At 44.2% G+C, this 21,102-nt stretch overlaps 1 protein-coding gene and 1 non-coding gene across 2 annotated transcripts in view; one reads left to right on the top strand and one right to left on the bottom strand.

Annotated features, from left to right (window-relative positions):
- The window catches only part of RMDN2 (regulator of microtubule dynamics 2), an 81,978-nt gene that overhangs the window by 22,268 nt on the left and 38,608 nt on the right, over nucleotides 1-21,102 (bottom strand). Inside the window, exons 5-8 of the mRNA XM_029064192.2 lie at nucleotides 18,811-18,871; nucleotides 1,546-1,621; nucleotides 990-1,067; nucleotides 387-485 (exon numbers count right to left, since the gene is read on the bottom strand). Of these exons, the coding sequence (XP_028920025.1) occupies nucleotides 387-485; nucleotides 990-1,067; nucleotides 1,546-1,621; nucleotides 18,811-18,871 (314 nt within the window). The remainder of the gene's footprint in view (nucleotides 1-386; nucleotides 486-989; nucleotides 1,068-1,545; nucleotides 1,622-18,810; nucleotides 18,872-21,102) is intronic.
- LOC114815568 lies at nucleotides 3,895-4,032 on the top strand. Its single transcript, XR_003763361.1, has one exon. It is a non-coding gene; the product is annotated as a small nucleolar RNA SNORA7 (small nucleolar RNA).

Genomic DNA, 21,102 nt, shown 5'->3' with positions numbered 1-21,102 from the left:
TAATTATTATGGGATTTGTTCAGTGCTTACTATGTGCCAGGCACTGTACTAAGCCCTGGGGCGGGGCGGGGGGGGGACACACAAGCAAATCGGATTGGACCCAGTCCCTGTCCCACGTGGGGCTCACTATCTTAATTCCCATTTTACAGATGAGGTAACTGAGGCCCAGAGAATGAAGGCACTTGCTCAAGGTCACATAGCAGACCAGTGGCAGAGCCAAGATTAGAATCCATGACCTTCTGACTCCCAGACCCAGGCACATGGAAGGATGCGCTTGAGCGCTAGAATGCTTGTGCATATAAACAGGCTCAATAAATACTGCTGATCGACTGGGTCAAATCCTGGTACTTGGACACTTCGGAAGTAAACAGATAGTTTGAATGTACCTTCAGGAAGTTAATCAGAGCTTCCTCTATAGTTGAAGTCGGTGGGGACTCAAAGATAGTAGCTGCCATTTTCTTTTCAATCCAAGACAATTTAGCGACCTACAAAAACAGTAATCATTAGGGCTGCTTATCTCTGGGTAGAGCTGGATTCTCATATCCTACTGAATAACAAAATTATTTGCTTTACAGGGAAAAAACCCAAAGCTTTTTTGGCATATGTTCCTAAAGAAAATTCAGGCTTAAATCCAGCCTAAAAACTAATAGTTGGAATGATGGTGAAAGGGAACACCGGAAATGGGCTTGAAGAGAGGAGATGGCCGAGATATGGTAAGCTCACTGGCCCAACTGCATCACGGTCCTGACTGTGAAGACAGTCCTGCTCTGGGGGATTCATCGGTTCCTTTAAAGCTGGAGCCCAATTGCAGGTTTTGAATTTTGAAATATATATAAAAAAAAGCTTCTGCTCCATTTGCCCAAGGGCGTATCTATTTCCTTACCAGATTCTGTGACATTGAGTCTGATTCACAGTCAGTGGTGACAGTGTCTGACATGAACAACAGCTGGATTCTAGGTAAGAGCTGATGATAAAGGAAAAGAACTTACACTATAGCAATATCTCCCTTTTAGGTAATGTACAAACGGTTCCTCTGGTATAAGTTCAGCGGCTTTCATCAGATGTTTCTGAAAGGAATCAGACGAAAGGGAAACATTTCCTATACCTTCTCTCGGGGTTGAGGGTGGGAGGGGTAACAGAAAACCCAGTTCCAGACCCGCAGAGTGCGTTTCAGTGGATAACTCAACTCTGACCGAAGTTCCACATTAGTAGACATGCAGCTCAGCCCCTCAAAATGACCACTTGTTTGCTTCACCCCCAAATGACCACTCATGTGAGAAAACTCTGTCCTTGTTTCCCAGCTGGATTCTCTTCTTGAGACCGAGTTGATTCCTAGTTTGCAGAGAGAAGGTCCACCTTCGAGCTGTGGGCCTGAAATTCACCTCTCCCCGAACTCCTGCCTCACTGTGGGCAGGGAATGTGTCTGTTTATTGTTATAGTGTACTCTCCCAAGTGCTTAGTACAGCACTTTGCACACAGTAAGGGCTCAACAAATATGGACTGAATGAATGAAGATGCATTTCCTTTCCTGACTTTCAAACTCACCTGGAAGAGAAAGGCGTAATGGACTTTGTTCTGGAGTCCTTCCAGTTCGGAAATGTGGCCACACAGAACAGCATACCTGGAAACGGCATCCCAATGAAAAGAGTGAGAGAACTCTCCTCCGCTACCGATATATTGCACATTTAAAAACTCTCATTGTTAGCTTACAAATAATGTCAGTCAGTCGATCAATCGTATTTATTGAGCACTTGCTGTGTGCAGAGTATTGTACTCTTGGGAGTACACTTGGGAGGGTACAAAATAACAGACATATTCCCTGCCCACAATAAGCTTACAGTCTAGAGGATAATGGGTGTCAAAATATGACTGGCAAGTCAAATGTGACAGAAAAAAAACTTAAATACTTTCCTTAAATGATTACACATTGGTACCGGTATATGTTAAAAACCCCCAACAATTCACCAAAGTACTAAATCCCTGATATTGGTCATGTATGTCTCACAGGGGAAAAAAATGAAAAAAATTACCATAGAGCATTTGAATGGATCTAGGCAGTCGGGTTTTCACATGGAAATTTGTACTCCCCAGTGAATCGTTTCCTCCAAAAATGAGGTTCAAACTAACATATCCTGACCCAGTGAAGGAAGACTTCCTGCAAAAACAGCACGGCCTCGTCGAAAGGACACCGGCTTGGGAATCAGAGGACCTGGTTCCTAATCCCAGCTCTGTCACTTGTCTGCTGTGTGACCTTGGGCAAGTTACTTCACTATCTCTGTGCCTTAGTTACCTCATCTGTAAAATGGGGAATAAGACTGTGAGCTCTATGTGGGAGAAGGACAGTGTCCAGCCTGATTATCTCATATCTGCTCCAGTGCTTGGTACAGTGCCTGGCACATAGTAAGCGCTAACAAATACCTTTAATAAAAAAAAAGCAGGTATTTGTCATGATGCCAGAATTGCACTGCAATTGCTTGACTTCGAAATGGGGATAGAGGGAAATGGGTGCCCAGGGGCACTGTGGGTAGTAAGAGAAGTTATGGTATTTATTGAGTGTTCTCGGGGTGCAATGAACATTACAAAGCATTTGGGAAGTGGTGACAGAAAGAAGAAATATTCCCTGCCCCAAAAAAGCTTACACTCTAATGGGGAAGACCAATATGATTTTAGAGTCATCATCTTGGTCTAGTGGAAAGAGCATGGGCCTGGGAGACAGGAGACCTGGGTTCTAATCCTGTTTCTCCAACTTGCTGAGTGTTCTAAGGCAATTCACTTAACTTCTCTGGGCCTCAATGTCCTCATCTGCAAAACCGGAATGAAATACCTCTCCTCCTTCCCTGTGTAAGTCGGGGACTCTGCCTGACCTGCTTACTTTGCCCAGCATTTAGTAAAGTGCTTGGCCATGGCAAGCACTTAAGAAACACAATTATTATTATTATTATTATTATTAAATAATTGAAAGTACAAATGAATAAACACAATAACACAAGTGCTGAAGAGTGGAACAAATAAGCACAGAAGTACTAGATTGGCGAGATGAGATTCCACAATACTCATTTTAAAGCCCTTTCCCTTTCTTAGTCAAGGAACTGTGCTAGAGCACCTCTACATTCAATCAGCTGCATTTACTGAGCGCTTACTGGGTGCAGAACACTGTACTAAGTGCTCGGGAGAGTACAATATAACAATATAACAGACACCTCTGCCCACAAAGATCTTACATGGCCCTGAATCATTCAATCATTCTTATTTATTGAGCACTTACTGTGTGCAGAGCACTGTACTAAGCACTTGGTATACACATTCTCTGCCCCCTACTGAACTGTGTGGAAACACACCATTCTGGTGAGATTTGATTGTTATAAAAAGCGATGATCACCTTTCTTAGGGCTTTGCCTGGCTATGTTAACTGCAATCAACTATGTTAATTGGAAGGGGGTAAAAACTCTATGGATACACAACCAGAAGAATTGCAGAAGGAGGTGGGGTGTTTCGGAAGAGATGTGTCCATGGCATCGCTATGGCTCAGAGATGACTCGACAGCATAAGACAAGAAACACCGAGCAACTAAGGTGGGCTTTGGCTGGTTACATTCAGCTAGTTTAATCTGACTGAAAAATTCGGGTTTATTATCCAGACTGGGGCATCTATAAACCTAAAGGATGGCATTTATTGAGCATTTACTGTGGGAAGAACACTGTGCTTAGGACTTGGGAGCATAAAATACAACAGAGTTGGGAGTTGAGAACCCTGTCCCCAAGGAGCTTACAGTCTAGTAGGGGGGAAAGACAACTAAATGAATTACAGGTAGGAGAAATGGCATAGTATGAAGATGTGTACACAACTACTGTGGAGCCAGGGGTGGTGTGACTATCAAGTGCTTAGGGGGTACATTCTCTTTCAGGATCGTACCTGGAGAGTTTCCAGTAGTCTACCAGTCTCAATTATGGGAGGGAGAATCAAGCAGAGGCCTACTCATTCCATTCCTAGCTCGGGCAGTGGCTAGCGAGTGGAAGGCAATCTGCCACAAGCCCAAACTCACCTACGCTGGGCAGCAGCAGCATGGGAGAGAGCCGAGGGTGGAGACTCTAGTTTACTGCGTGGAAGGAGGCAACGGTAAACCACTTCTGTATTTTTATCGAGAAAACTCTATGGATCCACTACCGGCATGACTGCGGATGGAGGTGGGGCCTTCTGGGAGAGATGTGTCCATGGAGTCGCTATTGGGTCGGATACGACTCGATAGCCTAAGACAAGAAGAGGGGTACATATCCGAGTGCACAGGTGATGGATGAGGGAAAGCTTATAGGGGAAATGAGGGCTGAGTGAGGGAAGGCTTCTTGGAGACGTGATTTTAATAAGGCTTTGAAGATGGGCAGAATGGTGAGCTGTCGTATACGAAGGGAAAGAGAGTTTCACGCCAAAGAGAGGACAAAGGCAAGGGGTCAGTGACGAGATCGAGATGCTGTGTGGTCTTGGGCAAGTCACTTCACTGGGCCTCAGTTATCTCATCTGTAAAATGGGGATTGAGACTGTGAGCCCCAGATGGGACAGGGAGGGGCTGTGTGTACACTCCAGGGCTTAGTATAGTGCCTGGCATATGGTAAATACTTAACAAATACCACAATTATTATTATTATTATTATTATTACTACTGTGAGTGGGATGACAATTAGTCACTGTAGTGAGAGGACAGTAACTAGACCGTAAGCCTGTCAATGGGCAGGACTGTCTCTATCTGTTGCTGATTTGTACATTCCAAGTGCTTAGTACAGTGCTCTGCACATAGTAAGCGCTCAATAAATACTACTGAAATACTAATGAATGAATAAAACAAAACAGTTCTGCATTTTCTTTAAGAAAAAAACCTGAATGTGAAAAGCTCATACAATTAATACTTTCAAGTGAAAAATACAGGCCATCATTAACCTATCTGGTGTTCTAGAAAAAGTCAGCCTTCGATACCCTTAAAATTTCAGGAGATGGTGGTTCCAGATATAATTTATTATCATCCCTACTGATTCAAGTAATGTGTGCGCAATGTTAATTGAAACATAATAATGATAGGTATCTTATTGAGGTTAATTATCAAGACTAAGTTCCTTGTGGGTAGGGAACATATCTACCAACTCTTGTATAATTATACTTTGCCAAACGTTTAGTACGGTGCTCTGCACAAAGTAAGCTCTCAGTAAATACAAGTCATTGCCTGAGCTAAGTAGACTCTCCAATACTAGTGACTGATAAATGTGACCCCTAGTAGGGACCTGAACTGTCCATTTGAAAGGAGTCCTCTTGTGACTACCTGGGCTACAGTGCTTAGGGGAGACACTGGAATAGGTACAGCCTCAATTAAGGTAAATGCCTTAAAAAGTTTCTTCAACCAGTTGCGACTGCCCAATTTTGTGGAGAACAGTAACTGCTTAAAAGACACGTAATAAAAACCTAGCCAGCCACCTTGGTTCCCTAGTCCATTACATAAGATGCAAAATTAGTTACTTAGGGAGACAGTTAAAACAGATCCAACTGGTGGGTTTTTTCATCTCCTTTCATCTTTTGGATTTCAATGATCAATTTAGTGGACCTTGGATACATATGTGCTTACCCATGATTTTTCCAGAACTTTGTGCGTGACCAAACACTAAACACAATTCCCACAGGACAACTGTCACCCAATTACTTCATTCCCAGAACAGTCTGTATCCTGAGAGTCCCCAATAAAATCCCTGGTCTGGGTGGAAATGAAAAGATGTACTGGGCAAGCCTCAGTAAGGTGCATCCATTTCACAAACACGATTATACGGCGTGAACTATTTTAAGTTGATCTTTTTCTGTCATCATCAATTAATTACTCTTCCATTTTTGCCATCCATGCTGAAAGAGCCAAGAATGCTTGCAAAATTTTCAACTTTCATGATGACAGAATCGAATTTAGGATGTAGAAATCTGAAGACTGCATGGCTGTTATTATTCATATGTAAACTCTGGAAAAAATATGTCCACTGATGTTTTTAGTATGGTATCAAATAACCAAACATAATTCCTGATGATGTGGAAGGCAGAACAGAACTTTAAAATTTGAAACCACACTGAAATCGTGTACATTGAATTAGCGCCAGCGGTTAATGAAAAGAACCACTTTATTATGAAGAGAGATCCATCACAATAAAACTTCAACCTCCATGTGAAAAAATTTTTAAATGTTTATATGCAAAAAAATACATTTTCTAGCAATGCTAAGTACTTACAAATAGAAAGGATGATTATTTTTTCATTCCATTTGTGTGCATTTCTTAATGTCACTTTAATAGATAAACAAGTATTTTTACCCCTGACAATTGATAGCTCTTGGGGGCCTCAGTATCATATATATTTTAATGATGCAAACTGTTCACTGCATTTGGAATATGGAGAAACATGAAATTAAAATGAAAAGGTTGCCTTGACTACCACATCCGCCTCTCTGATGACCTCTCTGCCTGTTTCCTCTCTCCACTCCAATCCATTCTTCCCTCTGCTGCCTGGATAATTTTTCTAAAAAAAATCAGTGCATGTTTCCCCACTCCTCAAGAACCTCCAGGGGTTGCCCATCCACCTCCGCATTAAACAGAAACTCCTTACTATAGGCTTTAAACCACTCAATCACCTTGCCTCACAGATTTCCTACCATAATCCAGCCCGCTGACTTTGCCCCTGTCTTGCTGCTGACCCCTCGCCCATGTCCTCCCTCTGGCCTGGAACTCCTCTCCCTCTATATCCAGCAGACCACCATTCTCCCCACCTTCAAAGCCCCACTAAAATCGTATCTCCTCATTTTACAGATGAGGGAACTGAGGCACAGTGAAGTTCAGTGACTTGCTCAAGGACACACAGCAGACAAGCGGAGGAGACGGGATTAGAACCCATGACCTTCTGACTCCCAGGATCGTGCTCCATCCACTAGGTCACACTGCTTCTCATTCCCTCTACTCCCTCCTCCTCCTGTGTTGCCTAATCACTCGGATCTGTCCCCTTCCATCCATTCAATTACATTTACTGAGCACTTACTGTGAGCAGAGCACTGTACTAAGCACTTGGGAGAGTACAATACAACAATAACAGACACATTCCCTGCCCAAAAAGATCTTACAATCTGATTGTGGGGGAGGAGGTGAGGGGGGAAAGGACAGACCCAACCTCAACCCCACAACACAGGCACATATCTGCAATCTTTTTTTTAAAATGTCTGTCTCCCCCTTTTTACTGTAAGCTCCTTGTGAGCAGGGAACACGTCTACCAACTTCGTTGTATTGTACTCGCCCAAGAACAGTACAGTGTACTGCACACAGTAAATGCTCAATAAATACCACTGATTGATTGATTGCTTGCTTGAACCTCAATCTCATCTATCTCCCTGCTAACCCCTTGCCCATTTCCTCCCTCCAGCCTGGAACTCCCTCCCCCAAGACCACCGCTGACCCCACCTTCAAAGCCTTATTAAAAATACCTCTCTTCCAAGACGCCTTCGGTGACTAAGCTCTCATTTCCCCCATTCCCTCTCCCTTCTGCGTCGCCCATGCCCTCAAATCTGTACCCCTTAAGCATCTGATATTCACCCATCCTCAGGCCCACATTACCGCATACGTATCCATAATTTATGGATTATCTATAATTTATGTGGCCTGTTGCCCCACCTAGACCATAAGGTCCTCGAAGATAAGAAATGTTTGTACTATTATATTGTACTCTCCCAAGAGTTCAGTGCTCTGCACGCAGTAAGTGGTCGATACATAACACTGAGCTGACCGACCGATCCTGTAGCGAAAAATATAGTGCAGGGTTTTTAAAAAAAATTTAGCAGAATGCCATAATGTTCACCCTTGCGAGACTGGCTGGGAAAATCTTTTGCCGTTCTAAAATTGTTGTGATTATACTCTCACAAGACAGTATTTTTGTCTTGTACTCTCCCAAGGGGTTGGTACAGTGCTCAGCAGGCAGAATGCGCTCAATAAATAGGACTGGATGTAGAAATGAATGATTATCTGTCCTTTGGATGCCCACTTTAGAAAGGAAGTTAATGCACATCAGGATAGCACCACTCAGGTGTGTTCACCATCTAGCAGCCCAAATATGAATCACGTCACTTTTCCAGCAGAGTCTGGCAAGAGTTCTGAAATTTTTCATTCTTCTTCTAAAACATTCCTCTTGAACAGTTCCCCAGGGCACTAGCAAACTCTTTGCTGGTGATGTTTCTGGGCTCCTGATGCCATCCTTTTCCTGCCACAGATACCGTCCTGCTCACGCGTGACCTAGAGAAAGCCTCTGGGCCACGTCCAAGCAATCCATCCTAAGGATTCATTTCTGTTCTCTTTCCATTTCCCTTTTAGTCATATTCGCTCAACTGTGTGAGCTGGTAGCTTATTTGCACCTGAAACCAAATGGAAACATTCCCATACCAAGAATTTTTCATTTCTCCACTGTTCTAAGCACAAGTAGAACAATTTTAAGGTTAATAACGCACATATGGAGCAAGATGAATATTCCCAATATTTCTGGTTGATCCATCACCAGTTCTATTTTGGTATTTTTAATGCTTTTTAAAATGACAGAAATTGATTTTGGTGGTAGTCCTGCTGTATGATAGAAATCGGTATTTCTTGTGGATAGGGAATGTTGCTTCCGGCTTTCTTGTATTGTAGTCTACCAAAAGCTTAGTTCAGTGCTCTGCATGCAGTAAGTGTTTGATACTTAAAGCTGAGCTGACTGATCGATCCTGTAGTGAAAAATACAGTATATATTTTTTGCTATAGCCCTGCTGTACCATATGGCCTATCTCTTGCCATAGAAGTGACTGCACTTTCTAATCCCGGCTCCACCACTTGTCTGCTGGGTGACCCTGGACATATCACTTAAATTCTCTGCGCCTCAGTTACCTCATCCGATAAAATGGGGATTAAAAGTGTGAGCCCAATCTGGGACAAGGACTGTATCCAACTTGATTAGCTTGCATCTACCTCAGCGCTTAGAACAGTGCTTGGCATATAGCAAGTACTTCACAAGTACCATATTATTATTCTTATTATTTCCTCACACATATGCTTGTTGTAAAGTATTTAAACCATGAAAACTTCTAAACTTTTCATAGAAAATGCCAGAGTTTACTCAAATGAAGTATGAAGAATTAATGAATCAAGAGAATTAAGTTCCATCTCCTAGCTTAGACATAGAATTAGAATCAAAGAAATTAAATTCTATCATTGTTTGGCAAGCTGGTTTAGAGTACAAAACTGGTTTGGAGGTGAATGGTGAACACCCCTATGTCCCTCATAAAGACAGCTTCATCTTCACCTTCTTATTCTAATTACCACCTCAGGCAGCATGGAACCCACAGCGGGCGGAATTTCCTCAGCATTCTGACACGTTAGCATGGCGCAGTAGATCGAGCATGGGCTTGGGGGTAACAAGGTCCTGGATTCTGCTGTGTGGCCTTGGGCAAGTCATTTCACTTCTCTGGGCCTCAGTTACCTCATCTGGAAAATGGAGACTGAGACTGTGAGCCACGTGGGAGAGAGACTGTGTCCAAACCGATTTACTTGTATCTACTCCAGTGCTTAGTACAGTGGCACATAGTAAGCGCTTAACAAATGCCTCAGTGATTATTATTATGCTCCTGGACCAGGCGAGAAGTCCTGCTGCCAGCCTGATGGGCAACACCTGAATTAGGGGTGGGAATAATAATAATGAGGACTACAAGGACAGGGAATCAATTAATCGATGGTATTTATTGAGCCCTTCCTATGTGCAGAGTACTGGACTGAGTGCTTAGGAGAGCACAGTTCAACAGAGTTGGTAGAAACACTCCCTGCCTAAGGTGAGTTTCCAGTCTAAAGATGAGCTTACAGTCTAGCGACGCAGCCTGGGAGTCGAGGTGGTCAATCTCGGACCTAGGAGCACCCAGAGTGATGAGGAGAAGACTGGGAGTGGGAAGTAGAGCTGAAAGGAATGGGTCCCTCTTCCACCAATGTTTCTGCCCAGAAAGGGGGCAGCATAGCATGAGTCAAGGACCTACTTGGACACAAAATAACAAGAATTACAATTATGGTATCTGTTAAAGAGCTTACTATATGCCAGCACTGTGGTAAACTCTGGAGTAGATACCAGATCATCATATCGGAACTGATCCCTGTCCACATGAGGCTTACGCACTTGGTCCTCATTTTACAGATGAGGAAACTGAGGCCCCGAGAAGTGAAGTGACGTGCCCAAAGTTTCCCAGCAGACTAGCCGTGAAACCGGGATTGGAACTCAGGCCCTCAGATTCCCAGAACCATGCTCTTCATTCATTCAAATCATTCGATCTTTTTTATTGAGTGCTTACTGTGTGCAGAGCACTGTTCTACACTACAACAATAAACACACACGTTCCTTGCCCACAATCAGCTTACAGTCTAGATGGGGGGAGACGCACATTTAATATATAAAAAAATTACAGATATGTACATAAGTGCTGTGGGGTTGGGAGGGGGGAAGAACAGAGGGAGCAAGTCAGGGTGACACAGAAGGGAGAGGAAGAAGAGGAAGGGGGGGCTTAGTCAGGGAAAGCCTCCTGGAGGAGATGGGCCTTCAATAAGGCTTTGAAGTGGAACGAGAGTAACTGTATGTAGGATTTGAGGAAGGAGGCCAAAGGCAGGATGTGGGCCAGGGGCTGGCAGTGAGATAGGCAAGAGTGAGGTACAGTGAGAAGGTTAGCATTAAAGGAGTGAAGCATGTAGGCTGGGTTGTAGCAGGAGAATTGTGAGGTGAGGAAGAAAGGGGTAAGGTAGTGGAGTGCTTTAAAGTCAATGGTGAGGAGTTTTTGTTTGATGTGGAGATGGATGGGAAACCACTGGAGTTTTCTGAGGAGTGGGGGGACATGTCCTGAACATGTTTGTAGAAAAATGACCCGGGCAGCAGAGTGAAGTATGGACCGGAGTGGGGAGAGACAGGAGGCTGAGAGGTCAGCAAAGATGCTGATGCAGTGATCTGGGTGGGATAGGATGAGTGACTGGATTAACGTGGTAGCAATTTGGATGGAGAGTTTGGAAAGTTTGGTAGCAGTTTGGATGGATCTTTCTACTAGGCACTAAACCTCCAGGCTGGTGGTGTCCTATTGGCCTTTTTCATATCCCTGGGTAAATAAGTGGAAAGCAAGACATTAAGGGACAAATAATACAGTGGTGCTGGATCCCCTTGCTTTCTAAGGACAGATCTCCAATAGTAGCCATCCTGAGAAGAATATGACCTTAAGAGGCCGGGGGGGGGGGGGGGGGAACCAATCAAATATATTTATTGAGTGTTTACTGTGTGGAGAACACAGTACAAGGAGCTTGAGAGAGTACAGTATAACAGAGTTGGTAGACACATTCTCTGCTCACCACAAGCTTACAGTCTAGAAAAGGACTCTGAATCCTCTGATTCTAGAGGAAAAATTCATTTCTACTGTTCATTCACTTACTCGCCATTAAATGAAGCCGAGCTAAACCAAGAAGTAGAAATTGGAATCAAGAGTGCCCATGTCACCTTTAGAAGACTGAAAGAATAAGGCGACGAGACAGCAAGGTGTCTATCAAATTAACAGTCGGCGATGCTGAGAGAGTGTTCAACTTTCTAAAAGGTTGCAAGGCCTGGATGCATCATCCAAGGCACTTCAGCTTCTCCAAAAGTTTCATCAGCATCACCTGTCTCCCATCCTCCCCATAGGGTGGTAAGGCAGAGTTATCAGTAATGCGATCCTAGCACCCAGCTCACCAACAATGAGGCAACTTGCTCACTTTGAAACAGCTTCACCCTGTTGGACAAGAAATTCCATCTTTCTGGTGAAGTGAAATTTAACATACAAAAGCAGAGGGTCAGAGAAGCAGCACGGCCTAGTGGAAGAAGCACGAGCCAGGGAGTCAGAGGACCCGGGCTCTAATCCCAGCTCTGCCACTCATCTGCTGTGTGACCTCAGGCAAGTCACTTCACTTCTCTGAGCCTCTATGACCTTAATCTGTAAAATGTAAAATAAGACTGTGAGCTTCATGCATGATATGAACTGTGTCCAAGCTGATTAGCTTGTATCGACCCCAGGTACATAGTGAGCACTTCAGAAATACCATTAAAAAAAAGCATCTTAAGGATCTAAAGATCAGCCCGGTGGCCAGCCATCAAGGGAGGGGCTGCATTCCTTGAACAAAAGCTTTGGAAGGGCAGGAAGAGAAGAGACAGAGTGAAAAATAAGCAAAAGGTACTGCCGGTATCAAACACAGCCATGGGACAAAAGACAGGTTCGGCATGAACTGAGTGTGGAATGAACAGTCAGCTACACGTGGATCTTTTTGGTTCCACAGACTCACAGTGGCATGCAGTGAACGGTGAAGTAAATTGTTTAACACGAATAAAGGTCTGTACCAAGCCTCACGCCAAACAACTTTAGCCTCCACCAGGAGAAAAACCACAAGAGGAGCAGAAAAACAGAATGTCACCCAACAGCCTCTGCCGTCCCCAGTGGAACTGAGTTACAGATGATGGCTGCTGTTGTTTGTCCTACTTTGTTCTGATAAAAATAATAATATGAATAACAATAATAATCACCATACTGGTGAAGCTCCTACTATATGCCAAACACTGAATAAACACTGGAGAAGATACTAAATTACCAAGTCAGACACGGTCCCTGTCCCACATGTGGCTCTCAGTTTAAGTTGTAAGTTTTATACTCTCTCAAGGGCTTAGTATAGTGCTCTGCACACAGTAAGCACTAATTCATTCATTCAATAGTATTTCTTGAATGCTTACTATGTGCAGAACACTGTACTAAGTGCTTGGAATGTACAATTCGGAAACAGATTGAGACAATCCCTGCTCAATAACAGGCTCACAGTCTAAACGGGGGAGACAGACAGCAAAGCAAAGCAAAACAGAACAAAGCGAAACAAGACAACACAATCAAGATAAATAGAATCAAGGAGATATACACCTCATTAACAAATAGGGTAATAAATAATATATACAAATGAGCACAGAGCTGAGGAGAGGGAGGGGGGAAAGGGGAGGGGCAGAGGGTGGAGGGGGAGCAGAGGGAAAAGGGGGGAGCTCCGCTTGAGAAAGCCTCTTGGAAGAGGTAAGCTCTCAGTAGGGCTTTGAAGAGGGGAAGAGAATTAGTTTGGCGGAGGTGAGGAGGGAGGACATTCCAGGACAGCGGAAGGACGTGGGCCAGAGGTCGATGGCGGGACAGGCGTGAAGGGAGACGGTGAGGAGGTGAGCGGCAGAGGAGCGGAGCATATGGGGTGGGCAGTGGAAAGAGAGAAGGGAGGTGAGGTAGGAGGGGGCAAGGGGATGGAGAGCTTTGAAGCCAATAGTGAGGAGTTTTTGTTTCGTGCGGAGGTTGATAGGCAACCACTGGAGGTTTTTAAGGAGGGGAGTGACATGCCCAGAGTGCTTCTGTAGGAAGATGATCCGGGCAGCGGAATGAAGAATAGACTGGAGTGGGGAGAGACAGGAGGAAGGGAGATCAGAGAGAAGGCTGACATAACAATCCAGTTGGGATATTATGAGAGCCTGTACCAGTAGGATAGCCATTTGGATGGAGAGGAAAGGGCGGATCTTGGCGATATTGTAAAGATGAGACCGGCAGGTGTTGGTGACGGATTGGATGGGTGGGGTGAATGATGATCACTTAATAGATATGATTGAATAATAATAGTAATCATGGTATTCGTTAAGCGCTTACTATGCACCAGGCACTGTTTTAAGCACTAGGGTAGATACAACATAATCAGGTTGCCCCATGTGGGGCTCACAGTCCTAATAACCATTTAACAGATGAGGTCACTGAGGCACAGAGAAGTTAAATGACTTGCCCAAGGTCACAGAGCAGACAAGTGGTGGTAAACAGGTATTCATTTATTTATTTATAATGGAATTTGTTGAGCCCTTACTATGTGCCAGGCTGTACTATATGCTGGGGTAAATACAAGTGAATCAGGTTGGACACAATCCCCATTTCACAGATGAGGAAACTGGGGCCCAGAGAAGCAAAGCAATTTGTCCAAGGCCTTGCAGCAGGGAATTGGTGGAGCCGGGGTGAGAAGCTCCCTCTTTTGCCCCATCTGCTAACATTCCAAGCAGCTTGGCAACAGGCACAAGGCTCCAGCTGCAGCGACTCCTAGATGCTCTCTTCACTGAACGCGACTTGGGTTCAGAGGTGTGTGGTTTTGGAAGCATGAATAGAAAAAGGGAGGTAGCATTGGAAACACCAGAAAGGCACGCTGCTCTAGCTAAGCATGACATTAGATGAGCTGCCATATTTATGCCACCTCAGCCCAAGGGTTTCATTTTGTAATGTGTCGTCACATTCAAATGGCGTGCACTGCCTGATTTACACACCCTGTCCACCTGTAAGGACAGGTTCTCGCTACTGACTATGGAGGGCAGATATCTATGAATATTGCAAAATAGCTGCTAGGCCAGTGGCTGATATTTTCAGTTTCCTGGACAGCGTTATTCATGAAGGGTGTAATTTTGTCTCATGAATATTTTATTGAAAATCAAATCTCATTTTTTTCCACAAATGATAAAATTATGAATTTCCTCCTAATTGACCTCAAAGTTCAGCCTCCTATGGGTTATGGTAGTAGGTTTGGTTATTAATGTCTTCATTCTGACTATTTTCCATAATCCATTTGAAAGATTAATGAGGACACCGATAGGGGAAAGAATTTCACCAAAATTTGGACTCTATTTTTTAAGCTGTCGGTATGAACCAGAGCCTTATCTAAATCCAAAATGGTTCTTTGTGGCAAATTTCCTTTCCTTTCAATATCTGTTCTCCCTCCCATTTAGACTGTGAGCCCACTTAGGACAGCTATTTGTTTCACAAATAAACAGTGTGACTGCTTGTCTTTATCTAGAACAGGATGCTACAGTGGTGCACACCAAGAACTCAGGATGTTTACAAGAGCCACACTGCCATGAACTTGCGGTCTGAAGTCATCACACTCGAATGCCACAGTCCGACTCAGTAAGCATTTCCGAAAGAGCTAGTCCTGTCAGCATCGTAGATTTTTGCAAGTGACAAGTTTTTCTGTCTCTAAAATTTTGCGAATCTTAGCAGGAGCAAGGAGAAGGTGAAAGCTCAACACTTTTATTTCTGTTACTATATTCTGTGCTCTCCAAAGATGCTATATTTCTTGCAGTGTAAGCTTTTTTTGGGCAGAGAATGTGTCTGCCAACTCTGTTGTATTGTACTTTCCCAAGTGTTTAGTACAGTCCTCTGCTCATAGTAAGCACTCAATAGAGACGTAGCGTGGTTTAGCGGAAAGAGCCCGGGCTTGGAAGTCAGAGGACGTGGGTTCTAATCACGGCTCCGCCACTTGTCTGCTCTATGACCTTGGGCAAGCTACTTAACTTCTCTGTGCCTCAGTCACCTCATCGGTAAAATGGGGATTAATAATAATGTTGGTATTTGTTAAGCGCTTACTATGTGCAGAGCACTGTTCTAAGCGCTGGCGGAGATACAGGGTCATCAGGTTGTCCCACGTGAGGCTCACAGTCTTCATCTCCATTTTACAGATGAGGTAACTGAGGCACAAAGAAGTTAAGTGAGCTACCCACAGTCACACAACTGACAAGTGGCAGAGTCAGGATTCAAACCCATGACCTCTGACTCCCAAGCCTGTGCTTTTTCCACTGAACCATGCTGGATTAAGACTGTGAGCCCCATGTGGGACAACTGGATTACCTTGTATCTACCTCAGCACTTATAACAGTGCTTGGCACATAATAAGCATTTAAAAAATATCATCACTATTATTATAATATATAAAAGCACCCCCACAAGTTATGATAATATGTGTCTGACACAAGTAGCATTGACAATTCTTTGAAAAAATTCCTGTGATGAAGAGACTAAAAATAACAATTACGACAATTTTTAAGTGGTATTAAAAGCAGTGGGCAGAAAGAGAGTGGGGGCGGTGAAAACTAGAAGGGAGAGGAACAAGACAGAAGGGAGAAAGAAGGGAAGAGGAAGAAGGAAGGGAAGAGAGAAAGCAAGCGGGAAGAGTGGCTAAAAATAGGAGAAAGAGAAAAGAAAGACAACTTTGACTGTACTGAGATTTTGAGTCCTTCAGTTACTCAGATATAGTCATTACATCTGCAAACCAGAAATTGTAGATCCAAAGAATTCTCAGCAACAAAGAAGGGTGGAAAAGAAGGCTAAAAACAATCATTCCTTCAATTCAGCAGGACACCATTATTTCTCTGAAATCAGTATTAGGTTTCATGGGTGCTGAGTTTTCTTGGCTTGGTAATAACAGAGCGGTATTAATGTGGTGAACAGAGAACTAAATTATTTACACAAGCTTCTAAGCTAAACTTTCAGAGACGTCCAGGGCTATAATCCCTTCCTGATAGTTGCATTATATATTATTTCTAAACAGAGTACACTACAAACCAGAGTAAGACACAGGAAGCTTTGATGACAGGTTATAAAACAACATACTTTCTTCTGCTCAAGGCAGAAACAGCCCGAAGGATTAGGTTTTTTTGGACCTGAACTGACAAATCATATTTTTTTCCCCCGACGCTGTTATTTTCCCAGGGCTTGTATAAACAAGACGACGTCACATCTGAGCAAAAATTTTGCCAGTGAACGTAAATGTTTGTTAAACATTTAAAATGTACCAAGCACTGTTCTAAGCGCTGGGGAAGACACAAGATAATTAGGTCCCACATGGGGCTCACAATCTTACTAGGAGGGAGCACAACATAAAATGATCTACCTATTTGCCGGGAATCTTATCTTGTTCGACCGCTGCTTGAACTACAATTTTCCTACCGCCAGCTATCTCACAGGGGACAGAGAACATACTTTCTTGCAGACCGTAAGCTCGTTGTGCGCAGGGAATGTGTCCGTTTATTGTTACATTGTACTTTCCCAAGATCTTAATATGGTACTTTACACACAGTAAGCGAGTTATGTCGTAGGGGCAAGAGATCGGACTTTCTTGTAGCCGTAAGCTCACTGTGGGCAGGGCATGTGTCCGTTTATTAATAATAAAGTTGGTATTTGTTAAGCGCTTACTATGTGCGAAGCACTGTTCTAAGCGCTGGGGTAGATACAGGGTAATCGGGTTGTCCCACGTGAGGCTCACAGTTAATCCCCATTTTACAGATGAGGTCACTGAGGCACGGAGAAGTTAAGTGACTTGCCCACAGTCACACAGCTGCCAAGTGGCAGAGCTGGGATTCGAACCCATGACCTATGACTTCCAAGCCTGGGCTCTTTCCACTGAGCCACGCTGCTTCTCTAAGTTTATTGTTATACTGTATTCTTCCAAGAGCTTAGTACAGTACTGTATACCCAGAAGCGCTCAATAAATTCAACTGACTGAACGACCGAGCTACATCTCCAGCTATATAAAGGGGACAACCGACTTTCTTGTAGACTGTAAGCTCACTGTGGGCAAGGAATGTGGGCATTTATGGTTATACTGTACTCTCCCAAGCTCTGCACCCAGGAAGTGGTCAATAAATACCACTGACTGACTGACAACTGGCTATCTCCAGTTACGTTGTAGGGGGCCGGGGAAGACTCTTGCTTGTAGAAAATGCTTTTATCCTCCTTGAATCTGAGTGGGGCCAACAGTCTATTTGGCATCCACCTAAGCTTCTCGAAGGCACACCGACTCTACTACGTAGGGCCCCGCGTCCAGGACACGCTCAATAGATACTATTGATCAACTGATCGATTACAGGCTTCGACTCAGCGAGCGAACTGCAGGGGTACGAAGAACCCCGTCCACACAGTAGCAGCTCACGGCCTTGCTTACAAGTGAGGAGATTCTGCTGTTTTCGGAGGGACACGTGGGCTTCTGTAACCCAGCTGGATCTGCAGTTCAATAGGAAGCTTGTTGTACTTTCTAATCCTCGTATGGACATGAACACACTGATACTGACAGGTATACCATCAGATGTGCAATGAACCCCATGGGATGGGTGTCAAAGGAGTGGAAACCATTCCGAATCTGTCTCCTACCGAATACACAGCTAAAAAGCCATAAGGCGAATTGTACTTTCCAAGCGCTTAGTACAGTGCGCTGTACATAGAAAGCGCTCAATAAGTACGGTTGAATGAATAAGGAACTACTAGGGAAACTGCCCTTATTAGGAAATTGCCTAAATTGCCAACAGGGGAGCCGTACAGTCTCGTGGAAAAAGCACAGCCCTATGAGTCAGTAGATCTGGGTTCTAATCCTGGCTCTGCCACCTGTCTGCTGTGCGACCTTAGGCAAGTCACTTCTCTTCTCTGTGCCTCAGTTTCCTCAACTGTACAATAGGGATTCAATATTTAGACCATGAACCTCATGTGGGACAGGGGCTGTGTCTCACTGGACTACTTGAATCCACCCCAGCACTTAGTGCTGATACATAGTTAGCACTTAAATATCATTTTTTTTTAAAGGAATTTAAAAAACCCAACTCAATATACATCGATCAATGGTATTTACTGGGCACATTCCATATGCAGAGCACTGTACTAAGTGCTTGAGAATACAATACTATAGAATTAGCAGACGTGTTCCCTGCCCATAATAAGCTTACTGTATAGAGGGGGAGACAAATACATCCTTGGAATTTCATTCATTCATTCATGCCAACATTCTCTCCAGAAATAATTTTCCAGAGATGCGTATATAACTCAATCAATCACTGGTAGCGATCGAGTGCTTGCTGAGTGCAGAGCACTGTCTAAACTCCTGCCTGTAGCAACCGAGTATGAAGAAAACTTTCTCTATTCTCTAGACTTACCACAGTTGACAGTATCCATTAGTGGGAGCCATTTGGAAAGCTTTTTCAGCCACATTCTTTCCTGGGAAAGGAAACACAGTTGAACCATAAAATGCCTTCTTTAGATAAACTGAACAAAAACAGCCAGCCAGCATTAAGGCAATGGAAAAGGGATTCTGAGCTTCCTGACTCTAACCTTCAGAAGAAAATCAATTGATCCAAAGAATAAAAAAACAAAAACTGAGGACTTAAATATTTTCTGGGACGTGATAACTCTACAGTTGTAGTGCTGCAATTCGACATTGAGATTTGAGGTTCAGTTTTGAGTTAAGGTTCCTTGTGGGCAGGAATGACATCCACCAACTCTGCTGCACTGTATCTTCCCAAGTGCTTAGTACAGTGTTCTGAACACAGTAATCGCTCAATAAATACCACTGATTGATTTAATGTCTGATCTGAGCAGTCCCCCTGAAGCTCCTGAGAATAAGTGTGCAAAGGACATTTGTTTCCTTCTGCATTCTCCTCTCAAACTAGGCTTAAGCTAGTGGCCTCTGTAGCTCACAGCCCAATTTCCAATGCGGTTCTCTTCAAAAGGGCTCTTCCACCATCCTAACCATCTTCCTTCTGCTCCCATCTTCCAAAACCAGAGACAGTCATTTCTGCTATAACACCGGCTGTCACGACATGATTTGGGTAGAATCCGATGGCTTAAACAGGGAATAGTCTTCTCACAACACGAGGCTCCTCTGGCTGTAACAGAAGCTTGTGCAGTAGAAAGAAACAGAGGAAGAAATGGCTACGTCCATGTGGACCATTTCAGTCATGGTGCGCAGCTACAATGCTTCTCAGCCTTAGTCTTCACAAAGTACTTTGTGTTTTTGCAACTTTATGACATTTATACAATAAAGTAACAAAGCATCTTGTGATGATGATGATGACGATGATGGTATTTGTTAAGCGCTTACTATGTGTGAAGCACTGTTCTAAGCTCTGGGGGAGGGATACAAGGTAATCAGGTTGTCCTGCCTGGGGCTCACGGCCTTAATCCCCATTTTACAGGTGAGGTAACTGAGGCACAGAGAAGTTGTGACTTGCCCAAAGTCATACAGCTGACAAGTGGTGGATCCAGGATTAGAACCCACGATCCCTGACTCCCAAGCTCATGCTCTTTCCACTAAGCCCCGCTGCTAGCTGTATGACCCTGGGCAAGTCACTTAAATTCTCTGTGCCTCAGTTTCCTCATCAGCACATTGGGGATGAGATGCCTGTTCTGTAAGCCTCAGATCATCCTGATTCTACCCTAGCCCTCAGTACAATGATTAGCACATAGTAAGTGCTTAACAGAAATCAAAATGATCATTATTCTATTTACTAAAGCTACCAGACAGGTTGATAGAGATGATTTTTTCCAACAAAGGCAGAATAGAGAGCTGGATTTTTGCATTAGCATAAGCTGTTCCTTTCTCTGAGAAAAAGCCCATAAGCAGAATGTCATTAACCTAATATCATTAAATCAACCTCAGATCACTGACTTGTGGTTTAACACTTGTTCTTCACTCGCACGATTAAAATCTAAAGTGATCTGGTTCCTGCTGTCCTGCGTACCACCCATCATTTTATTGTGATTCCCTTGAAAGGCATCATCTTATATCGTGTCTCTTCATGTATAAGTTACAAGGGCTCTCTGACTTTCCCCGTCTCATTTCCTGCAACTATACTTGCCTAAATAAGCTTGGCCACCTTGCTCTTTCAAATTGGTTTTCCCCAAGCTTTAAATTTCAGAAGGAGCAGAGGGCCACTTGAACAAAGATTGGTTCTTCTGCTGCTGGATGCCGCCACGATTGTCGATTGTGCCGGGACCTCCTCTCCCTTGGAGCTGCACCTTGGATCGCCGGTCCCCTTATTCCCAGCTGATTCTTCCTCTTCTGGATGCCGCCATGTGGGCTCGGGACCTCCTCTCCTCTGGAGCCACGTCTTGGATCACCGGTCCCCTTATTCCCGGTTGGTTCTTCTGCCGCCGGACGCCGACACAATTGCGCCGGGATCTCCTCTCCCTCGGAGCCATGCCTCGGACCACCAGTCCCCTTATTCCCGGCTGAATCTTCTTCCTTCGATGCCGCCACATGGGCCTGGGACCTCCTCTCCCTTGGAGCTGTGCCCCGAACCACTGGTCCCCCTTATTCTCAGCTGAATCTTCCTCCTCTAGACACAGACACGGATGCGCCGGGGTCTCTCTTCCTGAGAAGCCCGCACTACCAGACTTCAGTGACCTGCCTCTGGGCTCATGGTCGTCTCCCCAACCCCGACTTCTGC

Source organism: Ornithorhynchus anatinus, chromosome 1, assembly GCF_004115215.2.
Source record: "Ornithorhynchus anatinus isolate Pmale09 chromosome 1, mOrnAna1.pri.v4, whole genome shotgun sequence".
Classification (NCBI taxonomy): Eukaryota; Metazoa; Chordata; class Mammalia; order Monotremata; family Ornithorhynchidae; genus Ornithorhynchus; species Ornithorhynchus anatinus.
This window is presented reverse-complemented; position numbering and strand designations above follow the sequence as displayed.